This window comes from Oryctolagus cuniculus, chromosome 5, assembly GCF_964237555.1.
Source record: "Oryctolagus cuniculus chromosome 5, mOryCun1.1, whole genome shotgun sequence".
NCBI classification, from domain to species: Eukaryota; Metazoa; Chordata; class Mammalia; order Lagomorpha; family Leporidae; genus Oryctolagus; species Oryctolagus cuniculus.
Genome location: NC_091436.1, coordinates 19,420,814 through 19,435,610, shown reverse-complemented (window position 1 = coordinate 19,435,610; position 14,797 = coordinate 19,420,814). Strand labels below are relative to the sequence as shown.

General features: G+C 48.3%; 1 protein-coding gene across 7 annotated transcripts in view; it reads left to right on the top strand.

The window, feature by feature from the left end:
* The window catches only part of SASH1 (SAM and SH3 domain containing 1), a 324,388-nt gene extending 313,880 nt beyond the window's left edge, over positions 1-10,508 (top strand). For all 7 annotated transcript variants that reach the window (XM_051855276.2, XM_051855275.2, XM_070073463.1 and 4 more), the window contains 3 exons: positions 2,351-3,459; positions 4,469-4,600; positions 7,261-10,508. In XM_051855276.2, coding sequence (XP_051711236.2) covers positions 2,351-3,459; positions 4,469-4,600; positions 7,261-7,524 — 1,505 coding nt within the window. In that variant the 3' untranslated portion in view covers positions 7,525-10,508. The remainder of the gene's footprint in view (positions 1-2,350; positions 3,460-4,468; positions 4,601-7,260) is intronic.
* Positions 10,509-14,797: the final 4,289 nt, after the last annotated feature.

Sequence of the window (14,797 nt, the reverse complement as noted above, 5' to 3'; positions counted from 1 at the left end):
GTGCATTCTGGAAGATGGTGCTTCTCCCCGAAACCCTCAATGCTTGGATAGCCCGAGTCCCGATGGGATGCAAAATTCACGCAGTTTTTGTAAACTTCAGAATCCTTCTGTAGCTCCTGAGGGTTCTATTTTTCTGTTAATAACTTTTCCATATCCAGACATTTTCAGTAAATGAGTTCCAGCTGTGCTGGATTGCTAAGGATTTCACTGGCAGAATTTTAATGCCCCCCAAAGACCTCAGGTGCACCTGCTGACAAACTAGATTAACAAAGCTGGCGAACCCTACTTTGAACCAAGTGAGCTCAGGAATCTTTCAGTGTGAACAGAACGTAAAAACGGAACTTACACGGTAGTTTGGTTTATATTGGGAGTTAAGGGAAAGGAAAGTCGTGTTTTTAAAGTTCATGCTGAAGGGGATCTCAGAATGTTCTATTTCAAACTGATTTTTCAACTCTACTGTGATATGCCTTTTGAAGAGGTATTTCCCTTTTCTCTTTATCTGTGACATTTCTCCTACTAGTGAAACGTGGAACCTTGGCCATGTAGGCTAATGATCTCTATATAAGAACAACAAGACAACCTACCAGTGCCTCGTGTCTTGCTGCTTACCAGTGTAGCACAGGGTGCAGACGGTGGACAGGATGTGAGGCCTCACAGCCCTGTACATAACAGGGGACCATTTCTCTGCTTTGCCAAGTGCAAAGTATTTCACAGGTTCATTCGGGTCTTATCAGAGCCGCTAATAGAAAGTCTGATGGAGGAGGCTGCTTTCTTATCTGTCAGTCTTGGTGTCTAGAATTATGCTCAACATGATGCAGTTTCAAGTCCAGGGAGGAGGGTAGAAAGCTGTGAAATCATGGACGAGGGCTGTGGGCCTCCTTGCCGACTGCGGCCCGACCACGTGTAACATCACAGCCCCAGGCCTCTCCTTCCATCCCCCGCGCCCTCATCCCTACAGCGGACTCAGAGATTTCATCAAAGACAACTTTCCTGTTCCCCAGAGTGGCCATTTCCCTCTCGCAGTGGCCACTACCCAGCCCTTTTCTCCATCCCACAAATCCAGCCAGTCCACACAGCCTGGCTTCTCCACACTGCTTACTTACAAAAGGGTGAGGCTGTGGAATGGGGGAGACACTCAAATTCTAAATGAAAACCTTTATTCAGAAATGCTTGCCAAAACAATAGATTAGAAAGAAAACCTCGATTCACAGGTAGTGGCTTTCCAGAGATTCCAGCCAGCCTTGTCTTCGCCTCTGCTAAACCTGATGCCTCTTCTAAAGCCTCTTTTTCTGTAGGTCTAGAGTAACAGCAGTGCTTAACTCAGTATCCCCTCAGGCCTCTCAGCCCAGCGTCAGAGCACACAGCAAGCGTGTTATTGACAGACACATGTGCGTGTGTGTTTACAGTGCTAAGAAAGTGATTAGCACATTGCCTGGCCCACAGACTGTGTTCCCAGGAAAGCTTATGCAGAGCAGCAGTTAATACCAACCAGCAATCAGCAAATAACTGAATTATGAACCAGACATAATCTACTCATCAGTCTGACTTTTGAGAGGCAGAGAGACAGATGCATCTCCCATCTACTGGTTCATTCCTCAAACTGCCTGCAACAGCCAGGGCTGGGCCAGGCCAAAACCAGGAGGCCAGAGCCCAGTCAGGTGGCAGGGCCGCACGCACATGAGTTCTTCCCAGGTGCACATAAGCAGGAACCTGAATCCCAAATGGAGGCGCTGGGATACGGGGCCAGATGCCCACCCTGATGGTTTATTGCAGCCAGAGCGACTGATTCCCTGGAACCCAGAACCGCGTGTTTTATAGATTGTCCCTGGCAAAGCGTTCGCTTCAGCTTATTTGCATCTCTGGATGGAAGCTGGTTGGTGCAGCTTCAAGGAAGGTGTGACGTGGAGTGAGGGGGCACCGTTTATGGAGTCTCTTCCACCGGCAGCCCCCTTCTCCACTCAGCCATGGCCTTGGAAACCCCAGCTCACCAGAGACGCCCCTCTGTGTGGTTTCTAAACCGGGTATGGATGATCTTGCTTCCCTACCAACTGCAGGAATAGACGTGAGGCCTAGATTTACTTTATTGCACAGCGTATTTCTTTTCCGTAGAACCCAATTAATTTCTGTCTCGCTGAGTTCTTTAATAAGACCAAGAATTCGTTCTCAAAATAAGCAAGGGATGGTAATAACCCTCCATCACCCAGTGTCATAAAGGGTGCTTTTGTGTCCCTAAGTCTAATTCAACAAAGGGATATGGGAGTAGGCGATTTCAATTAACTCCAACACCTTCATGCTTCGGTTTGATTCACTGTTAAAAATGGCGATTGTAAAACACCCCCTTGTCTCCCAGGCAAGACGCGGAAAAGCGGCCTCCTGCCCGTGAAGCCAGCGGCCGAGGCCGGCCTGAAGGCATTCAGCAGGAGTCCGTGGGGCAACTACCCGACCCTGCCCCTGACGAAGCCGGCCGACCCCCAGGAGCGGGCAGAGAAGGAGGGCCGGCTGGGCTGGGGTCCCACCCTGGACGCTCCCGGGGGCTGTGCCCCACCACGGCTGCCTGGCGCCAGCAGAAACCGAAGGAGCCTCCCAGTCTCCATCTGTCGAAGCTTTGAGACCCTGGAGGGCCCGCAGGCCGTGGACGCATGGCCCCGGTCCCACTCCCTGGACGACCTCCAGGGAGGGCCGGGCGTCGGGAAAGACGCACCTGCCGAGGGACCCGCAGCCGCCCCGCGGATCGCACCCGAAGTGCCCCAAAAGACGGCGGCGCCCGCGGCAAAGCTTCTGCACCCGGAGCGAGACTCTGCCGCCCGCACCGCGCTGCTACTGACCCAAAGCAAGCGATTTTCGGAACCTCAGAGAGCTACGGCGAAGAGGCTGGAGGGCTGGGCGGCGGCCCCTGCCCGCGGCTCCTCGCTGCCTCCGTGTGTGCCCAGAAACTGTGACGCTCAGCCTCCTGGCGCTCCGCACGGCCTCTCAAGGACGTCTCTGGAGGGCCACGGCAAAGGACAGGGTTTCGAAGGAACGAACCATCCCCCGGGCCCCAGAGAAGGGCTGGATGCGGAGCAGAGGGTCCCCGAGGCGAGAGCGCCGCCCAAGCATCCTCCGCAGCCTCCGCCCGTTCCCGCCAAGAAGAGCAGAGAACGCCTTGCCAACGGCTTGCACCCCGGCCCCAGCCCGGACGCCCCCTGCCTGCCGGCCAAGAAGGGCAGCCTCCCCAGCCCCGCCGGCCCCGGGGACGGCCCCTCCCCGGGCCAGGAGCCAGGCAGCCCCCGCAGCACGCGGCCCCCGCCCTGGCTCTCGGAGCTGCCCGAGAGCGCCAGCCTGCAGGAGCACGGCGTGAGGCTGGGCTCGGCGCTGAGCAGGAAGGTCTCCTGCCCCCGGGGAGCCGACCTGGAGACGCTCGCCGAAAACAAGCTCCACGCCGAAGGCATCGACCTCACGGAGGAACCGTATTCCGACAAGGTAGCCCAGGCCTTTGTTTTCATAGAACGAGGCAGCCCCGCCGCCCAGCGCGGTAGCAAATGGGCCACCTCTGGTGACCTCTGCCCGCTGGGTGCCCGTGTGAGCTGGGGATGGGGGGCGTGAGCTGCAGGTGACACGCAGAGGCTGGGCAGGGGTGTGTTGGGGGCGTCTTTTCCCAGACTTTAGCTTTTGCTTTCAGTTCCGTGCTGGCTAAATTTTGAAGGGAGAATGAAAAGCGGCACAGCTGGGCCTGTAAAGGGTTGGTTTTGTGGGCAGGAGGAGCTCCCAGGCTAACCGTCCATGGCTTACCTGGCATGCACGTACACACACTGACATGTACTACCTGACACGCATGTGTGCATCCAGACTTGATGCCTCCCACTTCATTTCCCTCTCTACACCAGGGTTAGCAGTAGCAACAGTGGACTGTCTGTGGTGGAGGGGTCACCCTCAGACTTGCCCTGTAGTGCAGGGGGCTGACCTCAGTCACATCCGAGGAATGACAGGGCTGAGGGAGGCAGTGGCAATGGTCCAAGAAAAGCAGGATGATTGTTCTGTTAATATAACAAAGTCCCTGAGACACTAACGTTATAAAGGGAAACAGGGTTATTCAGCTCACGGAGAGGAAAGCCCGAGAGCAAATGGTGCCTTGGGTTTGGCCTCTGTTGAGGGTGGCATGGGTGGAGGACATATGCTGAGCCAGGAAGCGTTGTGACAACCCTCTCCGGAGTTAGTACCTCCAACCCAGGACTTTGGGGCATAAAACATCTACATGCGTTCAGGAGGCGGCGATTGTCCACTGTCCTGGAGCTCATCAGTGCTTGTAAGATTTTAGACATTAAAAAAATAAACAAACAAACAAACCTCTTCCTGCTAAAGCATGTGTCCGAATCAGAAGTTTTGGTGATCCCTGCCAGAAGCTAAATGCCAGGTCCTCAGTGTCTCTCAGGGAAAGAAAGGGAGAGAAACCTCGCGAGCGTTCACGTCACCTGTGTTTCCCCCCTGGCAGCACGGCCGCTGTGGGATCCCCGAAGCCCTGGTGCAGAGATACGCCGAGGACCTGGACCAGCCCGAGAGGGAGGTCGCCACCCACCTGGACCAGATCCGGGTGAAGCTGCTCCGGAAGCAGCACCGCATGGCGGTGAGCGGCCCAGGCTTCCCAAGACGGTTTTTAGAAGATTATTTATTCGAAAGGCAAGATGATAGAGACAGAGAGCAAAAGACTGATCTTCCAACTGCTCATTCACTTCAGCCAGGGCTGGGTCAGGCTGAAACCTGGAGCCCAGAACTCCATCCAGGTCTCCCACGTGGGTGGCAGGGACTCAAGGCCTAGGCCGTCTTCCCGTGCCTTCCCGCGCACAGTAGCAGGAAGCTGGATCGTAAGCAGAACAGCCAGGGCTCAAACCAGCCCTCCGATGTGGGATTTCAGCATCACAAACAGCCCAACCTACTATGCCACAACACCTGTCCCTTTGAAAATGTCCTTAGGATTCCCCCAAAAGACACAAAATTGCAGTCAGAGAGGAAGTACAAGTTCAAAAGATCTATCGTGGGGCCCGCGTTTATGGCACAGCGAGTTAAGCCACCACCTGTGATGAGTGCCGATTCAAGGTACTGGCTGCTCCACTTCCGATCCAACTCCCTGCTAATGCACCTGAGAAAGCAGCAGCAGACGGCCCAAGTACCTGGCCCAGCCGTGGCTGTCGTGGCCATTTAGGGAATGAACCAGCAGATGGAAGCTCCATCTCTGTTCCTAGCTCTGCCTTTCAAATAAATAATCTTTTTAAAAAAATCTATTGTACAACAGGATGAGTACAGTTAAAATATTGTATACTTGAAAATTGCCTAAGTTAGCGTAGTATTATGGGTTCTCACCACAGAATAATGCTATGTGGAGTAACGCATATGTTAAGTAGATTGATTGAGCCATTCTACAGGTGTGACTCTGAAAATGTTAAACGCTATAAATTTTTACTTGTGAATCTTAAAAAATTTGCTGCACATGTACAATATTTAAGAAAATTTTAAGAGATATTTTTTAAATGTTTATTTTTATCTACCTGAAAGGCACAGTGACAGAATGAGAGAGCTTCTATCTGCTGATTCACTCCCCAAATGCCCATAACAGCCAAGGCTGGGCCAGGCCTAAGCCTAGAGCATGGAACTTCATCTGGGTCTCCCATGTGGGTGGCAGGGTCCCAAGCCTTTGAGCCATCATCCATACCTCCCAGGACACATTAGCAGGATTGGGAGCAGAGGTGCCAGAACTCAAACCTTTTGATTAAAAAAAATTTGATAGAAGATGGCGGCATCCCAAGTGAAGACTTGACCTGCCGTGCCACAACGCCTGCCCTTCCAAGCACATTTTGGAACCTGATTGTTTTCAGTTATCGTCTGACAAGTCTGTTTCTTCTTTACTGAGTTAGTATTTCAAAGTGTTTTAGGTGGATGTACTATGATTTAGCTGATCTCACATTGTGGAAACACTTGTGTTTTCAAACTTAGATTTTAAGTGGTGCAGCACAGAACATCCTTGTTAATGAAACTGTGTTTCCAAGTTTAATTTCTGACAGTCTTCACTGAAGGAGGTTAGCTTCAAGATAGTTCAAAACCAAGGATTCTCACACTAGTTAGCAATTCGCCTTTCTGAAAGGTGTAGCCCTCTATATCTACCTATCAAATTTAAACGTCCATTTCCTTGTCCTAGCCAACACTTGAGATTGTTCTATTTTAAGTTCTTTGTAATTACATTGATTTTTGATTTGCTCTTAGTATAGATTCACAGTGCAATGGAAAATCCACGTTTTAAAATCTCTGTCCACTGAGTATTGTTTTCCACACTATCACATAGGGTTTTCTCTTCAAATCACCATTAGTAGTTCTCTCTCATCAAAGAGCACACCACCGTGAGACACAACAGCAGGATACATAAATGCTTGCAGTTTGGAGACTTGGGCACTTAATTGGGGTCTCATCTAATACCTCCTAGGGCACTTCCTTGAAAATTTCATTTTTGAGAAAAATTTTTCATGCGAGTCATGATCTTTGACATCTGATAGCATTCTGACTTTCTTACAATGTTAATCTAGCATTGTAGTACTTCAGTATAGTCATTCCCATGTTTCCGTACGGAATTGGTTCTAGGAACCCCCGTGGACACCAAATCCATGAGTGCCCAAGTCCCTTACAGAAAATGAACTGTAGGGTGCAGGTGTTACAGTGCAGCGGTTAAGCCTGGAACACCCACATTCTGACAGCTCCTGGGTTGAGTCCCGCTGCCCCTTCTGATCCAGCTTCCTGCTTCTGTAGACCCTGGGAGGCAGCAGCTGATGTCTCAAGTACTTGAGTCCCTTCCACCCATTCAGGAACCCAGGTGGAGTTCATGGCTCTTGGTTTTGGCCTGGCCCAGCACCAACTGGAGTGAGCATTTGGGGAGTGAACCAGCCAATGGTAGATCTTTCTCTCTCTCTCTCCCCGCCTTTCAGATACATAGAAATAAGCAAATATTTTTTGCAATCTATAATTGCCATAGTATCTGCAGCCTCCCATTTATATTCAGTCATCTCCAGATGACTTACAATACCTAATGCAGTGACAGTGCTCTGCAGATAGTTGTTACGCTGCACTGTAGGGAATAAAAACAAGGAAAAACACCTGTCCACATCAGCAGTTGTTTGCCAGTTCTTTCCATCCTGTGGTTGACTGAACCTGTGGTTGTAGCGTTCCTCTCGGGCACGTACACGGTAGCCCACCGCTGATGCGTGTAAAACCTTCCTCACTTAGCTTTCTCCATCCATGCAGATCCCAAGCGGTGGACTCACGGAAATCTGTAGGAAGCCCCTGTCTCCTGGGTGCATCGCATCCGTGTCCGATTGGCTCATCTCCATCGGCCTGCCCATGTACACCAGCACCCTCGCCGACGCGGGGTTCAGCACCCTGAGCCAAGTGCCTTCTCTGTCGCACACTTGCCTCCAGGAGGCCGGCATCACAGAGGAGCGACACATCCGAAAGCTCGTGTCCGCAGCCAGACTCTTCAAACTGCCAGCGGGCCCCGAGGCCGTGTAGCCAGGCCCGTGCTGGGCCCCTCCGGACCAGAGCCACCCTGTCACTGTGCTTACAGCGTGGATGCAGCTCAAGACCCAGCATGTGGCCAGACGGAGCGGGGAACCTGGCCGAGGATTGAGGACCCTCTCCTCCAGCACAGCAACCCCCCTCCCCGCAAGGAAATGGGCGTGGTTCTCTTTCGCCCCCAAAGACGAAGACCAGCACTTATTTTTATTTTCCAAACGGGGAAGAACCAAGTTGCCAACTGGCTGCACACGCTGTGCCTCGGTCCGTCTGTGTTTGGCAGAGGGCTAGGAGGAGAGGTCAGGGCAGCCCATTCCATTTCTGATTGCGCCCTTGCCCTTGCCGGTCACCATGAGCGACACCGAGGGCAGACGGGCTTAGGTAGGCCAAAGTAACAGACTTGGGAGTCATTGTACACTATTGACCATACTCACTGGCTCAAGAGTTAGAACATCTGGCTATACCAGAAGAAAACCAGTCCTGTTCTCCTTTAGATAAACAAGAGCATTTTAATAATTGCTTTCTAGCAATCAGCTTTTATTTGCCTTAATATAAGCTTTTAAGCAGTTATCCAACTCACGTCCACAGCCCTGTAACCGTAGTTCCGAATCTTCAGCTTAGACTTCCATCTAACATATCTGGGATGTTCTCAGCAACAGTGGGCTTTTCTCATTGTCTCATCCTAACATGGCTTATTTTGTAGGGGTGTTTATCAGGCACATAATTCGTGTTGGCTTTCGGTTTTTAAACTAACAAGTCCAGTGGAAACCTGGCTGGAATTCTCAAAGATAGCGTGTGTATGTGTGTGTGTTTCTAGTAACTGCCTTTCATTTTCATCAATTTCGTAGAATCACCCTGTTGCTCGTTACGCTGCAGTATTATTGACTTGGAACCCTGACCACGTCCACTCCAGAATTCCGTCATTGGCTCACAGGTCACCTCCGCCAAAAGTCAGTGTGAGGTTCACAGTGCAAAAAGGGAAGTCATTTCTAAGATGTTTCTGATGGTTTTTCAGTTTCTAGGCCGTTCTTTCCGTTCAAGCAAAGGTTCACTGTGGAGCCAGACAAACCACATTAGCCACTGGCTGTGAAGTGTGTGCACATTTTTCAGTTGTTTTCCAACTGAATTTCAAACATATTCTATCTTCCGTAGTCCAGTGTCTGATTTTCTAGATACAGCAAATTTATAATAATATTGTCTCCATTGCTTACAAAATGAGTTTCCTTTACATTGGTCTGATAAACACTATTTTAAGCATCATGTGTGATCATTTACAGTAGGAACACAAGACCTTGGTCAACAGTTCTGTGATATTTCATCTACTTCAAGACGAATGATTTCGCTCATGACGGCAGGGAGGGTAATTTTGTTCAGTACGAAGCCATCATTAGCATATGCTTTGGATATCTCATCCGTGATGATTTTATATATATATATTATCCGTGACACTCTGAGGGAACATGTACTTTTTTTCCACACGTTGGTATGCATCTTTAAAGATAATGTTTATTTCTTCAACAACATTCACCTTCTATAAGATGCCATGTGAAAAAATTTTGGAAATGCAGAATAAGAAGGAAAAGCTGCCAAATTTCTGTTAAACTCTTAAAAAATCAGCTCTGGCTGGTCCTCTTAGGGTGTGGGCTCGCCTTTTTGGCAGATGGCGAGGCTGTGAGGATCTGATCAGATTTCGTGGGCTGGGCGCAGGTGGGCACAGCACAGCAGGCGCCCCCCGTCCCCTGGACGCTGTGAGAAGTCCTGCTCATCCTCTTAGCTGAGCAAGCGAGCCACACAACAGTCATGGAGCAGGTAACAAAGGAGAAATCTCACGTGAATGTCCAGCTTGTGGCTCACTGTCAAGTGTCGGATTTTCAATTACATAAGAATGGCACGAGAAGAGGGAACTTGACAAATTGGAGTTTTTGGGAATACCAAACCATATTTTTTAGGACTCTTCTTTGGAAATCATTGCCTTTGCATAGAAAATCAAAATTCAGGGACCACAGATTATTTTTAGTGGCAATGTTTGAGGGATCTGAGGTGGTTTGGACCTTACTGTGGTGTTTAGAGAGGTTTTTGTTGATATCTTTAGTGGTGTTTGGTCTTCCTTTGCTTTGAACTTTGTTTGGTCTGAGAGAAGCCTGAATGTTTGTGCGTGACATTTCACTGAGGTGGTTTGGGGCCACCTGTGGGCCTTACGCAGTAGACAGGTGAAGGCTCCCGCAATCTCCAGATCTCATCTGTTGCTTTGGGTACAGAATTTCACGGAACGATGACCACTGTTGTCTTTGGAAAGCACAAAAGAACCCTGGAAAAGGCAGTTTAGCTCAGGTAGCTCCACATGACATTGTATATCGTTTTTACGGCAATGCCAGCTGGAAGGAAAGGCAGCCAGCCCCAACTACCACGTCCACTCCTCCAGAGCCAAGATAGCTTTTCCTGGCCTTGCCTTACCCAGAGGCCCTTTTCTCTGTCTCGAACCTGAGTGTGGATGAACTTGGAAATGACTAGGAAAAGTCAGTTCCTGACACAGCAAAGCTAGCTTCTGGAACCACAGCAAAGGAGGCCGCCTCACCAAGTCACTGCTGCATGTGTACTGTATTATTTTCAGAAAAAGATATAATAGTCCAAGTCCAAGTTACCTTGATTTTAAATTGATAGAGAAAACAGTCAAGCAAGTTATATAACAACTAACAACATTGCACTTTCTGTATATGAAATCAATATTTAAATAACTTATTTTTCTCCATTGCTGTTCTTAAACATTGTAAGTAGCTGTAATATACCAGTACCAGTATGTTCTTGCAATTGCTTCAGCCCAACAAAGCTATGTATTGTTTTAAAAAGTGTAAAAATTATTGTGCCGATTCATTTAGCAAAAAGAAAGGTGGACAGAAGGGTTTTCCTGTGTATCAAAACTTGTCTATAATTATGTCATCTATGTACCTAGGAAAAAAAGTAAATAAATTTCCTCAATTGAATATGCCTCTTTGGTTGTTCTTTGGTTTCTGAAGATGAACAGAGTAGATATGAAAAGGGATTTATAGGGTGGTTACGGAATGAAATACATTGTGAAGGTGGTCCAGCGACGTCTTCAAAACACTATCTGACCTGCACGGAGATTGCTCTTTGCCAGTTTATTACATTTTGTTCTCCAAATGTGCATCAGGTCCTAAAACCACATCATCTTAGTCCAGGGAGTTTCACAAGCCACTTCTAGTCTAAACCCATCATTTTCAAACAAAGAATTTGTGCCCCACCAGAGGATTAATGTGCCCAATACTCAGACAAATGGTAACAGAACCTAGGTCTTCCACTGAGAAGGGGTGGTGGGGGGAGGCTATGAGCATGCTGTAGAAATTAATCGACTTGAAGACAGCCTTTTTTCAGTGTTGATGTGCTGAAGTTGATACCAGGGCACAATTGTTGCTGGAAAGGAGGAGCTTATTTAAAATTTTAATATGCAACCTTGAGACAAAGCCCTTTTTGCCAGTCACCTCGCTCCTCTCTCTCTAGGCACCCAAGTATTAGAGCAGCGAAGAGCAATATTTTCAGACAGACTCCACATATGAGAATTTACAAATATAATTGCACATGCACTTTTCTATTTTCTTTATAACACTTTTTTCTATATGCTAATACAATAGCATATTCTTCCCCACCGCTTCACCCTGCTTAATTTTAAATTAACATGCTTTAAAGATCGTTCCATGTCAACACCACTCCATTCTGCTAAAGGCTATGTAGCATTCACCTATGCAGATAAGTTGTTTAACCAGTACTCTATGAAAACGTAAGCCTTCGATGCTGTAAAAAAGCTGTTCTGGCACCCAGGCTGTGGACAAGGGGTTAAACCACCGTCTGCAATGCCCAGCATTCCATATCCGAGCACCAGCTTACGTTCTCAGCTTCTCTGCATTTGGTTCACCTTCCTGCCTGTGTGCCTGGGAAGACCCCAGAAGTTGTCCCAGATGCTTGGACCCCTGCCCCCCAAGTGCCATGTGGGAGACCTGTATGGAGTTCCTAGCTTCTAGCTCCAGGTTGGCCTAGACCTGGCTGTTGTGTGGCCATTTGGTGAGTGAACCAGTGGACAGAAGTATCTCTTTCTGTTTCTCTCTCCCCCTACCTCTATGTCACTCTCCCTTTCAAATAAATATTTTTTTTTTTTAAAAAAAGCTGTTATAAATATCCAGGTATACCCACATTGTTTTGTTTGCAAAATGGCTGTTGAAAGGTCAAGAGCGTTTCAGTCTGGAGAGACTGTTTTCAGTCTGCTGGTGGATTTCACTAAAGGAAACTTGAGGATGGTAGGGTTCATTTTTAAATGACTGTCATCCTCTCCACTCCCCAGTCCATTTTGTAAACTGGGCTATTTCATGTATTCTCAGCATAGGGCTTCAACTGAATGGCATGATTTTAAAAAGCTAAACAAAAAACCTCCAGTCTCATTTATCCCAAGCTGACCCCTAAGATTTTATACTTATTCAAAACAGGTACTTTTTTCTTACACTCCCTAAGATTCTTTAAGTACTCAACTGACTGAACCTTGGGTGGTTGGCTGTCTATTCTTAGCTACAAGGACCCTCTCAGAACAAAACAGGTACACAGTACTTCCCAGGACTGTGTGTGTGAGCGAGTGAGCAAGCCAGTGAGTGAGGAGGGTAGATGCTCACTCCAAGGGCTCATCAAGGCACTGGGGGCCAATTCGGAGGTCCCCCAGTTTCTCCCAGGGCACCCCTGCAACACTGCCTCAGAGAAGAACATTCTGGAAAAGAGATTCAGTTGTCACCTCTCATACACTGTCACAGAAACCCTGGAAGTCCTAATCAAACCCATGTTTGAGACCAACACAGAAGGACTCCCGGCTACTTGTGTGGGAGCCACAGTAGTTCAGACGAACCTGGTTGGCACTTCCCAGTCCTTCGTCCTCAATGGACTTTCCCCCAAACTTGGTAATGAATATGAGTAGAGCTGCAAGTGAGTTGTCCCTAGAGGGTTTCTGGCAACCAGAGGAGAAACAGTCTCCATACCCAGAGTGGGTGGTTCCATGGATTATAATGGAGTGCCAGGTGCTAAACACGATACCTTGAAAAGCACAAGAAAACAACAGGAAATATCTCCTGCAAACTCAGCCTTCTCATCTACCTGCCACTCGCCTGAGTGGGCGATCCCCCACTTGGTGGACCAACTGCAACCCATCCATTCCTCTATGGCACTTTCAGCCACTCACAAACACCCCAGTTTCTAGTCTTTTCTCTTTGCTCCTGCCATGACAAAAGGGATGTCTCCTCTTTCTGTCACTATGCCTTTCAAATACATTAACAAAAAAAGGTGGGGGGCAGGAGCCGGTGTTGTGACACAGCAGGTGAAGCCACCGTTTGCGACACCAGCATCCCATACGAGAGCGCTGGTTTCAGTCTGGCTGCTCAGCTTCTGATCCCTGCACCTGGGAAAGCAACAGAAATTGGCCCAAGTTCTTGGGCCCCTGCCACCACATGGAAGACCCAGATGGAGTTCCTGGTTCCTAGCTTTGGCCTCACCCTGCCCTGGCTGTTGTGGCTATTTGGGGAGTGAACCCCTCTATCTCCTTTTCTGTTGCTGCCTTTCAAACAAATAAATGTTTAGAGAGAGAGAGAGAGAGAGAGAGAGAGAGATATGTCTTCATCTTGGATGTTTTCCACTGGTTTATTCCCCAAATGCCCGCAACAGCCTGGGGTGGGCTGAAGCCAGAAGCCAGTAGTCCCTGCCTTCCGGTCCTTTCCCATTTGTTCAGCTTTGCCTTTGTTCTTTAAGGCCACGGCCACCAGCTTTGCTCACATAGCCCTAAAACAATATTCACAAACCAAGGACTCTCTTGCATTTTTTAAAGTTGCCCTCTAGAGGCCGGCATTGCATAGCAGGTAAAGCTGCCATCTGTAATGCTGGCATCCCATGTGGGTACCAGTTTGAGTCTCTGTTGCTCCACTTCTGATCCAGCTCCCTGCTAATGGGAAACCAGTGGAAGACAGCCCAAGTGCTTGGGCCCCTGCACCCACATGGGAAACCTACAGGAAACTCCTGGCTCCTGGCTTCAGTCTGGCCCAGTCCTGGCTGTTGCAGCCATATGAGGAGTGAACCAGAAGATGGAAGCATTCTCTAACTTTGCCTTTGAAATAAAATCTTTAATTAAAAAAAAAAAGTTGCCATCTGAAAGTTATGTGTAAGTTTAAAGAGTTGCAAAATTGGACATTTCTACCTTCCTATAAAAACTTGCATTTCAAAATAAAACTGCAGTATTACTTTTCAAAATCAAGGGTACTTCAAAATGTTTGTGGAAAATAGAATTGAAAGATGCTTATTTTGGGTTAGAAAAGTTCAAAACCCATTCATAATGATTTTTAAAGATTTTTTATTTGAGAGGTAGAGTTACAGACATTGAGACATAGAAAGAGAGAGAAAGGTCTTTCTTCTGTTGGGTCACTCCCCAAATGGCTGCAACAGCTGGAGCTAAGCCAATCCGAAGCCTGGAGCCAGGTGCTTCTTCCCATTCTCCCAAGCAGGTGCGGGGCCCAAGGATTTGGGCCATCTTACACTGCTTTCCCAGGCCAAAGCAGAGAGCTGGATTGGAAAAGGAGCAGCAGGGACTAGAACTGGTGCCCATATGGGATGCCGGCGCTGCAGGCAGAGGATTAACCTACTGCGCCACAGCGCCAGCCCCCATGTTTCCATAATATGTATTTTTAATTAACTTTTTGAAGACTAATATGCCCATATTATATTTGAAGACTTATAATATGCCCATAAAGAGCACAGCAGTTTGACCCCTACCATTGTCTACTAAAAGCACTCAAGAAGCAGCAATTTAGAAGTGTATTTTAACAAATGTCTTTATCTGAGGGGCAGAGACAGAGATCTCCCATCTCCTGGTTCATGCTCCAGATGACCCCCTTGGCTGGGGGGCTGACCAGGTTGAAGCCCTAAGGCGAGAACCCAACCCTGGGTGGCAGTGACCCAAATACTTGAATCACCTTCTTCCACCCCACCCCCACCCTGGAGTGCACAATAGCAGGAAGCTATAATCTGGATGGAACTCAACCCAGACACCTCCATATTGGATGCAGGGGTCTCCAGTGGCATCTTAACTGCTAGGCCACACCTCCAAGAGCAAGCAATTTAAATATTTGACTTGGTTTCCCTTTTTCCTGGAGATTCTATCTATCTCTATCCCATTCCTGCACACACGTTACCCTAACACAATGATTTATGTTTTTATCTTTTTGATCAGCCTATT